This window comes from Eumetopias jubatus, unplaced genomic scaffold (genome assembly GCF_037043125.1).
Source record: "Eumetopias jubatus isolate StellerSeaLion01/CBP00866 unplaced genomic scaffold, mEumJub1_p1.0 scaffold_12, whole genome shotgun sequence".
NCBI lineage: Eukaryota > Metazoa > Chordata > Mammalia > Carnivora > Otariidae > Eumetopias > Eumetopias jubatus.
The window spans coordinates 72,235,530-72,249,967 of record NW_028274818.1 but is presented as its reverse complement, the minus strand read 5'-3'; the positions used below and the strand labels follow the sequence as shown (position 1 = coordinate 72,249,967).

The window sequence follows — 14,438 nt, the reverse complement described above, 5'->3', positions numbered from 1 at the left end:
GGTCCTTGATGGGCATGTATCGGTTAGCCCTCATAGCAATCTTGGAAGATGGTGCCGTGACAGATAGTGACCGATATGTATTGAGTCCTTACTGCATGCCAGGCTAAGTACTGTGTACACACAGTATGGTTTCATTCTTTCCTCAGTGAGCCTAGAGGCAGCTACTATTTTCATTTCCGTTTTAGAGCTGAGCAAACACATCAGGAGGTGTAGTCGGAGTGACAGAGAGGGGCTTGAATCAAGACCAGGCTGTGGTTCCTGTATTGTGAGTGTCTCACTGGTAATGTATTGATAAATGTACTGTGGAGGTCTCAAATGGTCTCCAGATCATCTAAGAATTAGAACCCTATGAAAGTGTTTACCATTCTGTGGATTCCTCTTCTTCAGATATGAGCTTTTTCAGAATGCATTGCCCTTTTTGGATTAATTTTTGTATCCAGTTTTTACTTAGGAATTAAAAATTCTTTTTGTAAAAATTTCCAGGGTTGATGAATAAAAGTGCTTAGCTTTTCTAAGATTTAAAAGAAGCATTTGAATAGTCAGAGTTATAGTACGAGTAATGCCAAAGGTCATGTAAAAAAAAATAGGGAAGGAAAAACAAAAACAACTTTTTCAAAGAGAATGAGGGCTGCAGTGAGAAATGGGCGTGGGTGGGGGAGAGGAGGCATCTGTGGGAGGGGTGTTTCATGCTCAGGAGTAGAGAAACGTAACAGGAACCAGCACCTAAACTCTTACTCTCAGGTTTGTTTCTCAGGCTCTCTCTTATTCTGTGTTAGGCCATTTAATCTTCACACCGGCCACGGGATGGAGGGCCCTGGACGCTGAGGTGTATCCAGAGAGAGAAGTAGCCTGACTGGTCCCCTGCAGGTTTCCTGCAGGCTGCAGGAAAGGGGTGGGTGGGTAAAGAGAAGGATGAGTAGAACAGGGAAGCATTTTAAGAGAATTCATTATTGAATTTTGTTCTCTTTGTTTCTGTTTTATGATAGTAGTAACTTAAGATAAATGTATCTTTAAATGTTTAACAAAATGTTTATATCTTCAGCTAAACAAGTAAAGTGTTAAAATTGTTATTTTGTATCCTGTAACTTTGGCACTCTTCTCCAGAATTCATTCACATGTTCAGGGTGGAGGTACTCGTGGAGAGCCCAGTCCCTCTTTCATGGTCCTTACAGCCTTGTGAGTTATAACTGAGAGTTGATATATGATTTTAAGACTCACTCATTATGTCTGCAAAGTATAGAAGAGTTCCTGCTTCTGGCCAATACGAGATTTGATAAACTAGTTTGTACACATTGGGACAGAAAAATCAGTTCTGTGCCAATCAGAGAATTTAGGGCCCCAGTTGTCAATCAAAGGAAGAAAGTAAAGTAATATGAGAGAAAGAGGAGACGTTAGAAAACCTAAGGAAAGATGTGTTTTAGGGATGACTTACTTGCTTAGCTGCATTTTAACAGACTTTCATATGTTACAGGCTGGGCAGATGGACTCAGCCACTTACCTGCTATTTGATTTGTAAAATGGATAGCTTTTTTCAGAGTACCTGATAGTAGTTCATCCCTTGTTTAAGGTGAAATATGGACTTATGATAACGATGGCTAAGAATGGATCTTAGAACATGTGTAGGTTTCCTTGTCTTTCGGTGTTGAGAGGGAATTGTTTCCTGGAGCGAGGTTTCTCTAAGCAGTCCAGAAGTGATCCCTTGTGATCGTGCTTGATGAAGACCTTCTGTGCTGTGGGTGCCCCAGCCTTGTAGGAGTGTGACAGAGACTGGGAAACCGGTAGCTGCTTTTCTTCCACCTCCGCTTAATGAAAGGGACGGACTCTGGGTTAGAGGCCAAAGAGCCCCAAGAGAGAGAAAATTCCTGGTGGCTGCGGAAGCATGACAGGCTGTGTGTGCTGTGTGATTGGGATGTCTCCTGCCAAGGCTAAGCCCCTAGAAAGCCGGGTCCCACGAATCTTGTTCAGCCTCAGCTCTGCTCCTTCCTGGGGCCGCTGGTGACTTGGTGGAGGAAAGGGAAACTACCTGGGATTGGAAGTGGTGAAGCTTAATCTTGAATCTTCAGAACTTCCGGTGATTCAGATTGGTATTGCCCAACCTGTGTGTTGGGACACTTTGGTGTATAGAAAGCATCACTCTGTATGTTGCAATATCCTGGCTTTCCTTCATCATTCTCCTTTGTCCGCTTTGTGAGCCAGAGAATATGTGCGTGGAGACAGTCACAGGGAGAAGAGGGGTGGCACTGTGAGCGGGGATGGCCCTCCGCACACCCTGCCCAGCCTACCTTGTCTTACAAAGATGCTCCCTGTGGATTTGCTTGTGGACGTGTGCACACGTGGTTGGACTGGTAGGTAAGGACGTAAGCAGAATTAGTCCGTTCTTTCCACAACCAAACAGCTGTGAGATGTGTTTGGACTGAAACAGGGTGAGAAAAGTGGTTGAGGTGGCCAAAGTGTGGCGGAGCAGCACAAACCAAACTGAGCCCAAAACATACCGCTCATGACAGCTGTCAGAGTCGCATGTGCGTGTGGAGTGGAGCTCCAGTAAACCACTAAGAAAAACCACACTGGTAAATTTGAGAGTGGTGGAATGGTGGGTGGATTTTTTTTTCTTTAAATTTTTATTGTTATGTTAATCACCATACATTACATCATTAGTTTTTGATGTAGTGTTCCATGTTTCATTGTTTGTGCATAACACCCAGTGCTCCATGCAGAATGTGCCCTCTTTAATATGGTGGGTGGATTTTTAAAGGTAAGAAATTTTATAGTTTGTGTGCAAGAATAGAGTACGATAGCCTGTTCCAGCTTTCATCGTGTAGATGGGCTATTGTCCGTGTTTCGCGGTTGGGGGAAGTGCGATCCAGAGGTTGAACGGTTTGTTCAAGGACGCGGGGCTGGCTGATTGAGCCTGGATTTGAATGCGTGTGTTCCACTTGCAGGTGTGCCTTTTCCTTCCTCAGTTCCAGTTCCCACACTGGAATCAGGGACCTAGACTCTGACACTGTGTAACTGTTCATTTGGGTTTACCTGCTTTTGTCCTGGCCCAGCTGCCCTCTCTTTGGGAAAGGGCTTCGAGACGATGGGAAGAGCCAGTCAGGGCTTCGGCAGGTTGTTCCAAACTTTAAGTATTTGGAGTTCATTTCCTTCTAACGATTTACAGTGCTTGGCACCGACTCTTCATCCCCTCCCTGGCAAATAGAAAGGAAACTTGGTCTCTGTCTTAATGGGTCCTGTTGCTGGTTTAGATGAAGTTTCATTTTCATGGTCATAGATTAAGGAGCATTGCGTTAATTAAATGCACACACCGGGGTTTTGTTTTGTTATAAGAATACTGAGTAGGGGCGCCTGGCTGGCTCAGCTGGTAGAGCGTGCGACTCTTGATCTTGGGGTTGTGAGTTCGAGCCCCATGTTGGGTGTAGAGATGACTTAAAACCTTTTTAAAAAGAAAGAAAGGATACTGAGTAAAAATGTGCATGTGTGTGGACAGAGTCTGGAAGATAACAGAAACATCAGTTATGTTGGAGAGTTGGTTTTTTTACTTTATTTCATGTGTTCTTCCCACCCCCGCCCGCAATGTGTTCTTTTTATCTGGAGACCTTAGTGGATCTCGAGATTCAGGACAGCACAGTGCCACAGAAGCTATGGAATGGAACGCACAAAACCACGTTGAGATGCAGAAGCTGGGTAGTTGGCAGCAAAAACCCTGATCCGTGGCAGTGTCTCAGCTGTCTGCCATATCCAGGAGTTGACTCCTGTGTCTCTTCATAATTACATGTCCTGTAATCAGGAGGAAGCGACCCCAAATTGAGGGACATTCTACAAAACAACTGGCCTGTCCTCTTCAAAAATGTCACAGTTAGGAAAGAACAAGTCTGAGGAACCTTTCTAGACAAAAGGAAAAGACCGAGACATGACAGCTAGGTGCACTGGGGTCCTGAACTGGATTTTAGACCAGGAAAATAAATGTAATAAAGGGCATTATTGAGACAGCTGGCTAAATTTGAGTATTGTATCAGTGTTAAATTTACCAAATTTGATAAATGTGCCGTGATTTTGTACAAGGGTGTTCTTGGGAGATGCATGGTCAAATACTTGGGAGGAAAGACTCATGCTGTCTGCAGCTTACTCTCACAGGTACTATAAAAATCTGTGTGTGTATGTATGTGTGTGTGTACAGTTGCAAGTAATCCCTAATTCCTTATAGTTGGGTAGGATGGAATAGGTATATGTTAGTTAAAGGTGGTTTACTAGGCATGTATGTACAGAGAACTTTGGAGGCTGAAAAGAGGGACTGGTCTGTTCTGGGGTAGCCCGAAGACAGTCTTCGTAGTCACTGCGTTTAATCTGAGTGAGAGGTAGGGGTATTGTTTTCTAGACAGAGAACATCCAGAAGAAGGATTTCTGTTGCACGTGACAGCTCACTCTTGTGGCTGGAAGGTAGGGTGCATCAGAAGGTGCCAGGGGAGGGGCGCCTGGGTGGCTCAGTCGTTAAGCGTCTGCCTTCGGCTCAGGTCATGATCCCAGGGTCCTGAGATCGAGTCCCACATTGGGCTCCCTGCTCTGCGGGAAGCCTGCTTCTCCCTCTCCCACTCCCCTTGCTTGTGTTCCTGCTCTTGCTATCTCTCTGTCAAATAAATAAAATCTTTAAAAAAAAAAAAAAGATGCCAGGGGAACAAGGGTTGAGAAGTGGTCAGGGGCCACATTCTGATGGCCTTGTATGCCTTACAAAGGAGTTTGAACTTCATCGGGTGACCTTAAACTTTGGCTAGAATGGCTTAAATGACAGGAAATGCATTTTCTCCCATAATGAGAAACCTGAAGGTAGGGAGGCTCCAGGGTTGGGTAACTGAGCTCAGAGTTGGCTTCACGACCCCAGCGTTAGTTTTTGCTACAGTCATCCCTGGTGTGTGCGAGATGCCTCCTCTCCTGTCTGAGGATGGCTGCTGTAGCTCCACGATGAAATGTGGTGAAGGAAAGGGAGATTTCTTCCTGAGCATTCCTTCCCAGTAGGAAGGAAAACCTTTTCTACATTGTCATGGCCAGCTTGCCTTCAACTCCTTTAGCTGGGATTGTGTCACCTGCAAGGAGAAGGTGCTTATGGGGGGGTGGCTTCTCCAATCAGTCCTACTCATGCAGCTGGGAAGGTGTTGCTGTTTTTTAGAGGAACCCCAGAGCAGCCACCCGAGGGGGTTGTGGGGCAGGCAGTCTTAGGGTCTGACACCGCGGAGAAGACAGTTCAGTTTTCTCAAAGAGGGTGGTGGGGGGCGGGTGGCTCTGTTTGAAACAACAACAGAAAGCCACATGCACTCATCACCCCACCACTTCTACCAGTACGATTCTTTATTTTTGGCGTGTTACTTGCCAGCCACTGCCCACATGCACACACTTCAGTTCTAATTGACGTGCCGTTTTGCATGCAATGCCAATTGCATGTTTTTACATCACATACACATTTTCCTACATTTTTACAGTCATCATAATTTAGTAGAGGTGTAATTTTTAAAAGATTTTATTTATTTTAGATAGTGAATGGGGGGAGGGGCAGAGGGAGAGGGATAGAGAGTCTTAAGCAGACCCCATGCTGAGCACGGAGCCTGACATGGGGCTCGATCTCGCAACCCTGAGGATCATGACCTGAGCCAAAATCAAGAGTTGGACACTCAACTGAGTCACCCAGGTGCCAAAGATGTGTAATGTTTTCTAATATTATACAGTAATTTATCAAACCTTCTGTTACTGGATAAAAGTAATAATAACAGCTGATAATGACGGTGCACTTAACCACCCACAGGCACTGTTGAAGTGCTTTACATTTATTAATTCATTCAGTCCCCACGAAACCCTATGAGGTGTGGTGGCCAGATGGAGGACACTGAGGCACAGAAAGTCTAGGTAATTTAGAGCTAAGAAGTAGGGAGCTGGAGGCGGAGCTGGGTTCAGTTGTAGGCAGTCTGGGTCTAGAGACTAACCACTAGGCTGACCTGCCTCCGTGTATTGTTTGCCCCTGTTTCGATATCACACATGAAGCCACTCTTGTCATAGTTCTGCTGATCTTGTCCTTTGTGCATGCACGTGTGGCCAGGTGGTTGTGGGTTGAAGAAAACGTGGTCAGTGAGGGACTAGAGATGACACTTAGGCCACATGTTAGAGAAATGGTACTTTGAGAGGGACCAGGAGGAAGAAAACGTGGTCAGTGAGGGACTAGAGATGACACTTAGGCCACATGTTAGAGAAATGGTACTTTGAGAGGGACCAGGAGGAAGAAGTTGCTTTACTTGTCATTGATTACTGGGTAGGATGATCTCTTCCGTTGACTTTTATCTTCCTTTTTGATACTTACCTGCTGGCCTCCTTTGTGTGTTTATATTCGGGAGTCAGTGTGCTGCCAGTCCTTCTGCAGGGCTGACGTTAGCCCCTTTCATGTGAGACAAGTAGCTGTTAAGTTATTTTCTTTTACTTTTAACTATTTTTAGTTTCTTTATACATCTTTATTTTCTGCAGCTTCAACATTTGGAGAACTCTCATTTTCTGTTTAGGCTGGGGTGGGTTTTTTTTTTAATTTACTTTTTTTAAAAAATAGGTAATCACTTAAGGTTAGGCTTTACTTAATTTCCCCAAATTGCTGTTCATTTAACTGATTCCCAGTTACTTTTTCACACACATGTATTCTTAAAAGCATTTTAACTTAAGTTCAGTGAAGGTTTAACTCCCCATTGATTTCCTTTAGTTTATATATCTACATTTCTCCTCAAGCCACATGATTTAATTATTGTTTTAGAATATATGGTAACATCTAGTGGGGTTGACCCTCCTCTCACCTCTGTTTAACTTTTCCTTCTTCAGAATTTGAAAAATAAGCTTCCTTGTTTTATTTTCCCAAATGAAGTTTCCAAGTCATTTTGACATTACTCTTAAGATGTGCTGGCGTTCTGGGGGTCCTCGGTGGCTCAGTTGGTTAAGTGTCTGCCTTCGGCTCAGGTCATGATCTCAGAGTCCTGGGATCAAGCCCCGCATTGGGCTCCCTGCTCAGCGGGGAGCCTACTTCTCCCTCTCCCCCTGTAGCTCCCCCTGCTTGTGCTCTCTCTCTCTCTTTCAAATAAATCACATCTTTTAAAAAAAAATTAAAATTAAAAAAAACACTTTAAAAAAGATGCTAGCATTCTGTGTGAACTGCTCCTTTAGGTTAAGATCATAGTAACGTATGATAGTTGGAAAGCTGTTGTGGTTGCTTAGTTTCTCATTTCCATTTCTGTTTAATTTCTAGATTTTGGATCATTGTTTGACTTGGAAAATGATCTTCCTGATGAGCTGATCCCCAATGGAGGAGAATTAAGCCTTTTAAACAGTGGGAACCTCGTTCCAGATGCTGCTTCCAAACATAAACAACTGTCGGAGCTACTGCGCGGAGGCAGCGGCTCTAGTATCAACCCAGGAATAGGAAATGTTAGCGCCAGCAGCCCCGTGCAGCAAGGCCTTGGCGGCCAGGCTCAGGGGCAGCCGAACAGTGCAAACATGGCCAGCTTGGGTGCCATGGGCAAGAGCCCTCTGAACCAGGGAGATTCTTCAGCCCCCAGCCTGCCCAAACAGGCAGCCAGCACCTCTGGGCCCACTCCCCCTGCTTCGCAAGCACTGAATCCGCAAGCACAAAAGCAGGTGGGGCTGGTGACCAGCAGCCCTGCCACGTCGCAGACGGGACCTGGGATCTGCATGAATGCTAACTTTAACCAGACTCACCCAGGCCTCCTCAATAGTAACTCTGGCCATAGTTTAATGAACCAGGCCCAGCAAGGACAGGCGCAAGTCATGAATGGTTCTCTTGGGGCCGCTGGCAGAGGAAGGGGAGCTGGGATGCCGTACCCTGCTCCAGCCATGCAGGGGGCCACAAGCAGTGTGCTAGCCGAGACGTTAACACAGGTTTCTCCGCAAATGGCCAGTCACGCTGGACTGAACACAGCGCAGGCAGGAGGCATGACCAAGGTAAGTGAGCTTAAGTGCTTTGAATGCTTCCTGTTAGCGGGGGTGGGGAGCTTTTCCTTCTAAGCAAGCAGCACAGTGAAGCGGGACGATGTGGCACGTTCCTGTCCTCCTCCAGTCTTTCTTCCTGCCCCTCTGATTTGGAAGAGGGAGATTTGGTATCTGGAACCCAGAGATGAAGATCTCTGCCCATCCTGAAAGTGGGCACTCTTAAGCCAGCAGTAGAATAGCCTGCACGTCAGGCAGTTGCAAACATAGGGGATGTGTTTGGACTGATGGCCAGTTTTCAGCCTCTGAGGAAAATGGTGGAAATAGGACCACATGGTTGAAAGAGGCAACTTCCGGCGGGGAATCTGCTTTCTGTTGCATCACTGAATCTGGTGAAGGCTGCTGACCCTGTCCTTTACCAGCTGACCAAGTTCTTCCTCCGTATGCCTTTTCCTTTTTATGTTCACCTGGTGAGGTGTCTTGCCACAGTCTCTGTTTTACCAAGAAGCTGGTCCGCAAGCTGCCACGGTTCACAGCGGGTGAGGTGGCAGAGCCAGGGGCAGTGCAGGCCCTCGGGTCACAGAAGGACCTCCGCAGCAGTGGTTCCCAGAGCGAGGTCTGTGGGCCGGCAGCGCAGCACCAGGGACTTGTTAGAAGTGCAGAGCTACTGGACTCAGAACCTGGGGGGCCCTTTGGAGCCTCTAGGTGGCTTTGAGGTCTGTGCAGGTTGAGAGCACTGTTTTGGGTTTCAGCCACCAGTCCTGCAGCTGGCGTGTAGAGTAGGAGCTGAACGTGGAGGACAGGGAAGGCAGATGCCACGGTAGATGGGGACAACTGGAAAGCTGGAAGCTGACAAGCGGCATGCAGGCAAATTCCCAGAGAGGGAGCAGACACCATGGCAGCTCTGAGACAAGGCTCCTTGGTGGCAGCCACTGGAGCACCTGTTGCAGGCAGTATTTATAACAGCAAGTTCTAGAACAGTAGAACAGTTTGTGCTATTTCTTGAATTTGATTAGTCCAAATGAAGGAAAAGGACAGGTAAGAGTAGCAGTTTCCCCACAAAGCTGTCGCGGGCACTAAGGGACGCAGATGAAGCCTGGGACGGTCTTAGGTAAAGAGATAATTTCTTTTTTTTTAACTTAAATAAAAATGAAGTACAGTTGAATCTTGAACAACACAGGTTTGAACTACACGAGTTTCCTTATACATGGGGTGGATTTTTTTGTTTTTTGATAAGTACAGTACTGTAAATGTGTTTTCCTTATGATTTTCCTAATGTTTTCTTTTCTCTATTTTTATTGTAAGAAAACAATATATAATACATATACAAAAAATGTGCTAATCAACTGTTTATGTTTTGGTAAGGCTTCCGGGCAGTCGTAGGCTATTCGTTACTAAATTTTTTTAGGAAGTCACGATTTTTATGCCGATTTTCCACTGGGCAGGGGTCGGGGCTTCAAACCCCCACATTGTTCAGCAGTCAACTGTAATTCCAACATTAAAATTGGCATTTATCTCTTTTGAAGTGTTGTTAAAGGGGAGGGAATGTGAACTTAAATTTTAGTTGTCCCTGGCGTTTGCAGAGGGGTCTGTGTATGCACATGCCTTCCAGAGGTAGGTTGAGAAGAGATTACTGTGGGTTTAGGGCTCATGGTCAGCCTGATGTTTGCTCTTTCCCAATTCACTCATCAATCCATGCTACCCCCTTACAAAAAAACTTTTTATTTTGGAGAATTTCAGTCCTGTGCAAAAGTAGACATAGTAGTTTAATGCAAGCGTTCTCAAACTTTTTGGTCTTAGGATTGTTAGGCCCAACTGTTGAGGGCCCCAAGGAAATTTCTTTAAAATGTGGATTATATCTATCAATATTTGCCACATTAAATACTGAAACAGAATTTTGAAAACCAGGCACACATTCTTTTAGCCATTAAGCACGGTGATACCACAGGTCCCAGAGCTTCTGGAAAGTGCCTCTGTGTTTTTGTGAGAGAATGAGAGTGTCTTAGTATTTTATGAAAATAGTTTTGACATCATGACCCCCTCCCCGCCCCGAAGGTATCTGGGCTCCTTGACTATACTTAGTGAGCCATTGATAATGTGTATTCCTAAAAGTTAGACAGGGTAGACCTAAACCCAGTGCCATTCTCACATGTAAATAAATGAATGATTTCTTGTCATCAAGGTCTACTAGATAACTCAAATTTCCAGTGGCCTCATGTGTCCCAATCTGTTTTTACGGGGTTTTTTTTCCCCCCTCCAAATTGGAATAACTATATTCAGTGGATATGGCTTTTAAGAATCTGTTAGTCTCTAGGATCCTTACAATTCATTTGTTGAAGAATCTGGTTGTTTTGTCTGTTTTGTTTATTGGTTCTGGCAGGTTTCCTGCAGTCTGGGCTCTGTTGGTGTGTCTCTCATTTCATGCTCCTGGCTGCCCAGGGCTTTCATTCCTTTGTACAGAGTGATCTCTCTTTCAGACAACACTTGGCGAGTGCTCACTGTTGTGGGGACAGTCATCTCTGCTCCCCGTAGGTACCCCAAAGAGGCTGATGGTAAAGGAAGGACAGGGACTGGTGTTTTTTGGAAGGGTTGTTGTGGCTTTTGGGTGGGACAAAAGAACTAATGGTGATGGGCAAATAGTAAGAGCAAGAGACAAGTTCGTTTTAAGCCAGATAAGATTTTAAGATGCACAGGAGGGAAAAGAAACTTTTTTAAAAGATAATTTTGTTTAAAAAATTATCATCACAAAGGAAATGCAGATTGCCTATAAAATAATTCAAATAATAAAAAAGAGCAGCCTCATTTCTTACAGATGACCACTTATTTTTTTTCCCTCGTTTATTTTTTGTTTTTGTTCTGTTCTCTTTTTTTTAAGTAGGCTCATTGCCCAGTGTGGAGCCCATTGCAGGGCTTGAACTCAAGACCCCGAGATTAAGACCTGATTGAGCTGAGATCAAGAGTCAGATACTTAACTGACTGAGCTGCCCAGGCACCCCCAGATAACCACTCTCTACAAATATGTTCATAAGAAATGGAACCAAACTACATTAGCACCTTGCTGTTTTATGTAACGGTATATACACTACTTGCCTTTCCTTAGCAGTGCACACAGATTTCCCTTGTTTTCATCAAGTAGATGGCAAAGTATTCCATTAAAGGATGCACCATAATTTATTGATCTTCTCTAATGATGAACATTTGGATTGCTTTTGATTTTTCATTAGTACAGCTGCAATCAATGTATTTTTTTGTATAGGCATATCCACATGCATCATGGGATAGATTCTGTGAGGTTATTAGGTCAAAGCCTTTGTTAAAAGTTTTGTTTCTAGAAAGTAATCCTGTACATGGTTTAATAACAAACCACAAAAAAAAAAAAAAAAGTAAAAAGGCACCACGAGTAAGAACTGAAAAATTAATCTCCCTTAACTCTTGACCTTTGGCTCTCCCAAATTCTCTCACCAAAGACAACTATTTCTTACCTATCTTGTTGGGGATGATCTGTGCATAGAGAGGTGAGTGTGTGTACGTGTATCTGCCCTAAACTTAAAGAGTAGTATAGTATAACATCTCTCTCTCTGCCCCTCCTTATATGTATGTTGGTATACATATACCTCCTTCTTGCCACTTTAATGTAAGTTGGAAGTTCTATGTTAGGCAGAGCTCAGTCCTTCTTACTGGGTTTGATATGGTAGTAGTCCCCAATTTGGGTATATCTTAATTTATATGACTAGTGCCCTAATGGCTGTACATTTAGGTTGTTTCCAGTGTTTTGCTGATGTAACAATTTTGATAATTCATCTTTCTACAGCTGAGTGTATCTGCTAGATAAATTCTTAGTAGTGGGGCAACCCTGTCATGACCTCTCTGACTCTGGAGAGCTTTTTATGTGTCCTTGCTTAATAAAACTCACCCCCCCTCCAAATCTTGGTAGTGAAACTTCTGTATTAAAGGCTACTGACATTTTTGATAAGCATAGCTGTTGTCAAATACTCTCCATAAACATTGTGCATTACACCCTCACCAAAAGCGAATGACTCCCTGTCACTCCCCACCCCCCCACCCCCTGATTCTTACCAACACTGATAGCATACTTTTGCTGATTTGCCGTTCTCTTAGGCAAAAATGTCTTTTCATGAATTCATGGGCATTTATATTGTACTATTCGTGTCCTCTGCTAGTTTTTCTGTTGTGTTTCCTTTTTTTCTTGTTGTTTTGAATATTTTTTATATTGAAAGTTAAAACCTTTATTAAATGTAAGCTTTTTCCCCTCTTTTTTTTATTTGCTGAAGTCTGTTTTACCAGCAGTATGGCTACTTGGGTTTACAGTTTGATAGTTCTGTGTTTTTACCAAGTGGATGTTTTCAGTTTTTATAGAAACAGATTTATCCATTTTTTCTTTTACGGCTTTTGGGTTTTGTGTTATGTTTAGGAATGCTTTCTGTATTCCAAAATTATGAAATATTTTTCTGTATTTTTTTCTCCTTATATCTTGGATATTTAGCTCAGAATTGATTTTGGCCAGAGTGAGATACAGAGATCTAGCTGTATATTTTTTTCCAAATGGTAGTCATCATCCCAGTGCCATTTATTTAGACTGCTGATCCAGCTTTTTTCCCCACTAATGTAACATACCATTTTGGTTAGATTTTACTCAGTTTTCACATATACAAGGTTTGGGTCTAATTCTGGACTCTTTGTTTGTTTCACTGATCTTTGCTTATCCTGTGCCAGAAACTTAACTGTACTACCTATATAATTTCAGTACATGATGGAGGTAGTTGCTCTTCATTCTTTTTCAAGAATCCAGTATTTTCTTGGCCGTCCTTATAAGATACTCTTCTAGATGGGTCATTCTCAACCGTATCTGCACATCAGAATTACCTGGGGAGATTTTTTAAAAATGCAATGCCTGAACCCCACTGCAGACCAATTAAGTTAGATTCTCTGGGGTGTGGTATGAGCATTGATATGGTTCACAGTTCCTCATATGATTTTCATGGCAGCCAGGGTTGAGAACTACTGTTTCAAGTAAACTTTAGAACTGTCTTTCAAATTCTTAAAAACAAACAAAAGTCTTAGAATTTGATTGGGATTGTATTGAACTTTATAAATCATTTAAGAAGGAATTTGGTATTTTAATAGTTTTGTGGCTTCATGAGTCATCTTATTCTAAACTTACAAGTTATGTCTTTTCATGGAGTCTTATGTTGCTCAGAAGCATAGTATAGTTTTCTTTATATAGATAATACACTTTTCTTAATTAAGTTTATTTCTGCATGATTCAGTGGGTTTATTGCTGTTGGGATGAGTTATTCTCTTTCATTACATGATTACTGTTAGTACAGGAAAGATGGTAACATATATATATGTTACTTTGATAATCCTGGCCACTTTATGGAATTCTCTTATTTATTCTAATACTTTTTCAGGTGATTGTCTTGGGTTTTCCTGGTAGACAGTCATCTTTGCATTTCTGATACTTTCATCTTCTTCTTGCCAGTATTTCTACCAGTGTTTATGTTCTTGGACTTCCCTGTCTTTTATCTGACTTAAATAGAGGTGTATCTAGTATTTTATTATTATGTATGATGTGAGCTTTGGTTTGCAGCCATTTTAAATTGGAGCATAATCTAATCCTCATTTATTGTTGGATTTTATTAAATTCTTTTTTAACGTCTAAGATTATCCTGTGATTTTTCTCTTCTGTTTTATTTATGTGACAAATTACCTCAGTAGGTTTCCTAATAACAAATCGAACCCTCTCTGTAATTGTGAAGTTAAAAGCTAATGTACTGCTGAATTTTATTTGCTAGTGTTTCATTTAGAAACTAATCAGTAGTGAGATTGACCCATAGTTCTGTTTTGTGTTTTGTCAGGTTTTGATATGGTGTTCTGTAACTGGGTCAGTATGAGTTTGGAAACCTTTCACATCTCTTCTCTGGAAAGGTTTAGCATTTGAATGATCTGTTTCTTGAAGAATTGAGAGATACGACCTGTACAACTGTATGGGCCTGAAGCTTTTTTTCTCTAGGGGGTGACTGAAGGTCTTTGACAGCACTCGTATTTTCTGTAGATCCTGGACCTTTTAGACACTTGATGTCTTTGGTCAATATATTTTTCTTTAAGAAAAGTCTAACTTTGGGGCACCTGGGTGGCTCAGTTGGTTAAGGGTCTGCCTTTGGCTCAGGTCATGACCGAACCCCACATCAGGCTCCCTGCCCAGTGGGGAGTCTGCTTCTCCCTCTGCTGCTCCCCCTCCTTGTGTGTGTGCTCTCTCTTCAAATAAAATCTTTAAAAAATAATAATAAGAAAAGTCTAAGTTTACTTTCATTTTGAGGAAAACTCAAAAACTTTTTAACTTTTAGGGGCACCTGGGTGGCTCAGTTTGTTAAATGTTTGCCTTCGGCTCAGGTCATGGTCTCAGGGTCCTAGGATCAAGTCCCACATCAGGCTCTCTGTTCAGCGGGGAGCCT

The 14,438-nt window shown here is 42.9% G+C and overlaps 1 protein-coding gene across 2 annotated transcripts in view; it reads left to right on the top strand.

Annotated features, from left to right (window-relative positions):
- The window catches only part of CREBBP (CREB binding lysine acetyltransferase), a 122,686-nt gene that overhangs the window by 15,944 nt on the left and 92,304 nt on the right, over positions 1-14,438 (top strand). For both annotated transcript variants that reach the window (XM_028117533.2, XM_028117532.2), the window contains exon 2: positions 7,265-7,977. In XM_028117533.2, coding sequence (XP_027973334.1) covers positions 7,265-7,977 — 713 coding nt within the window. The remainder of the gene's footprint in view (positions 1-7,264; positions 7,978-14,438) is intronic.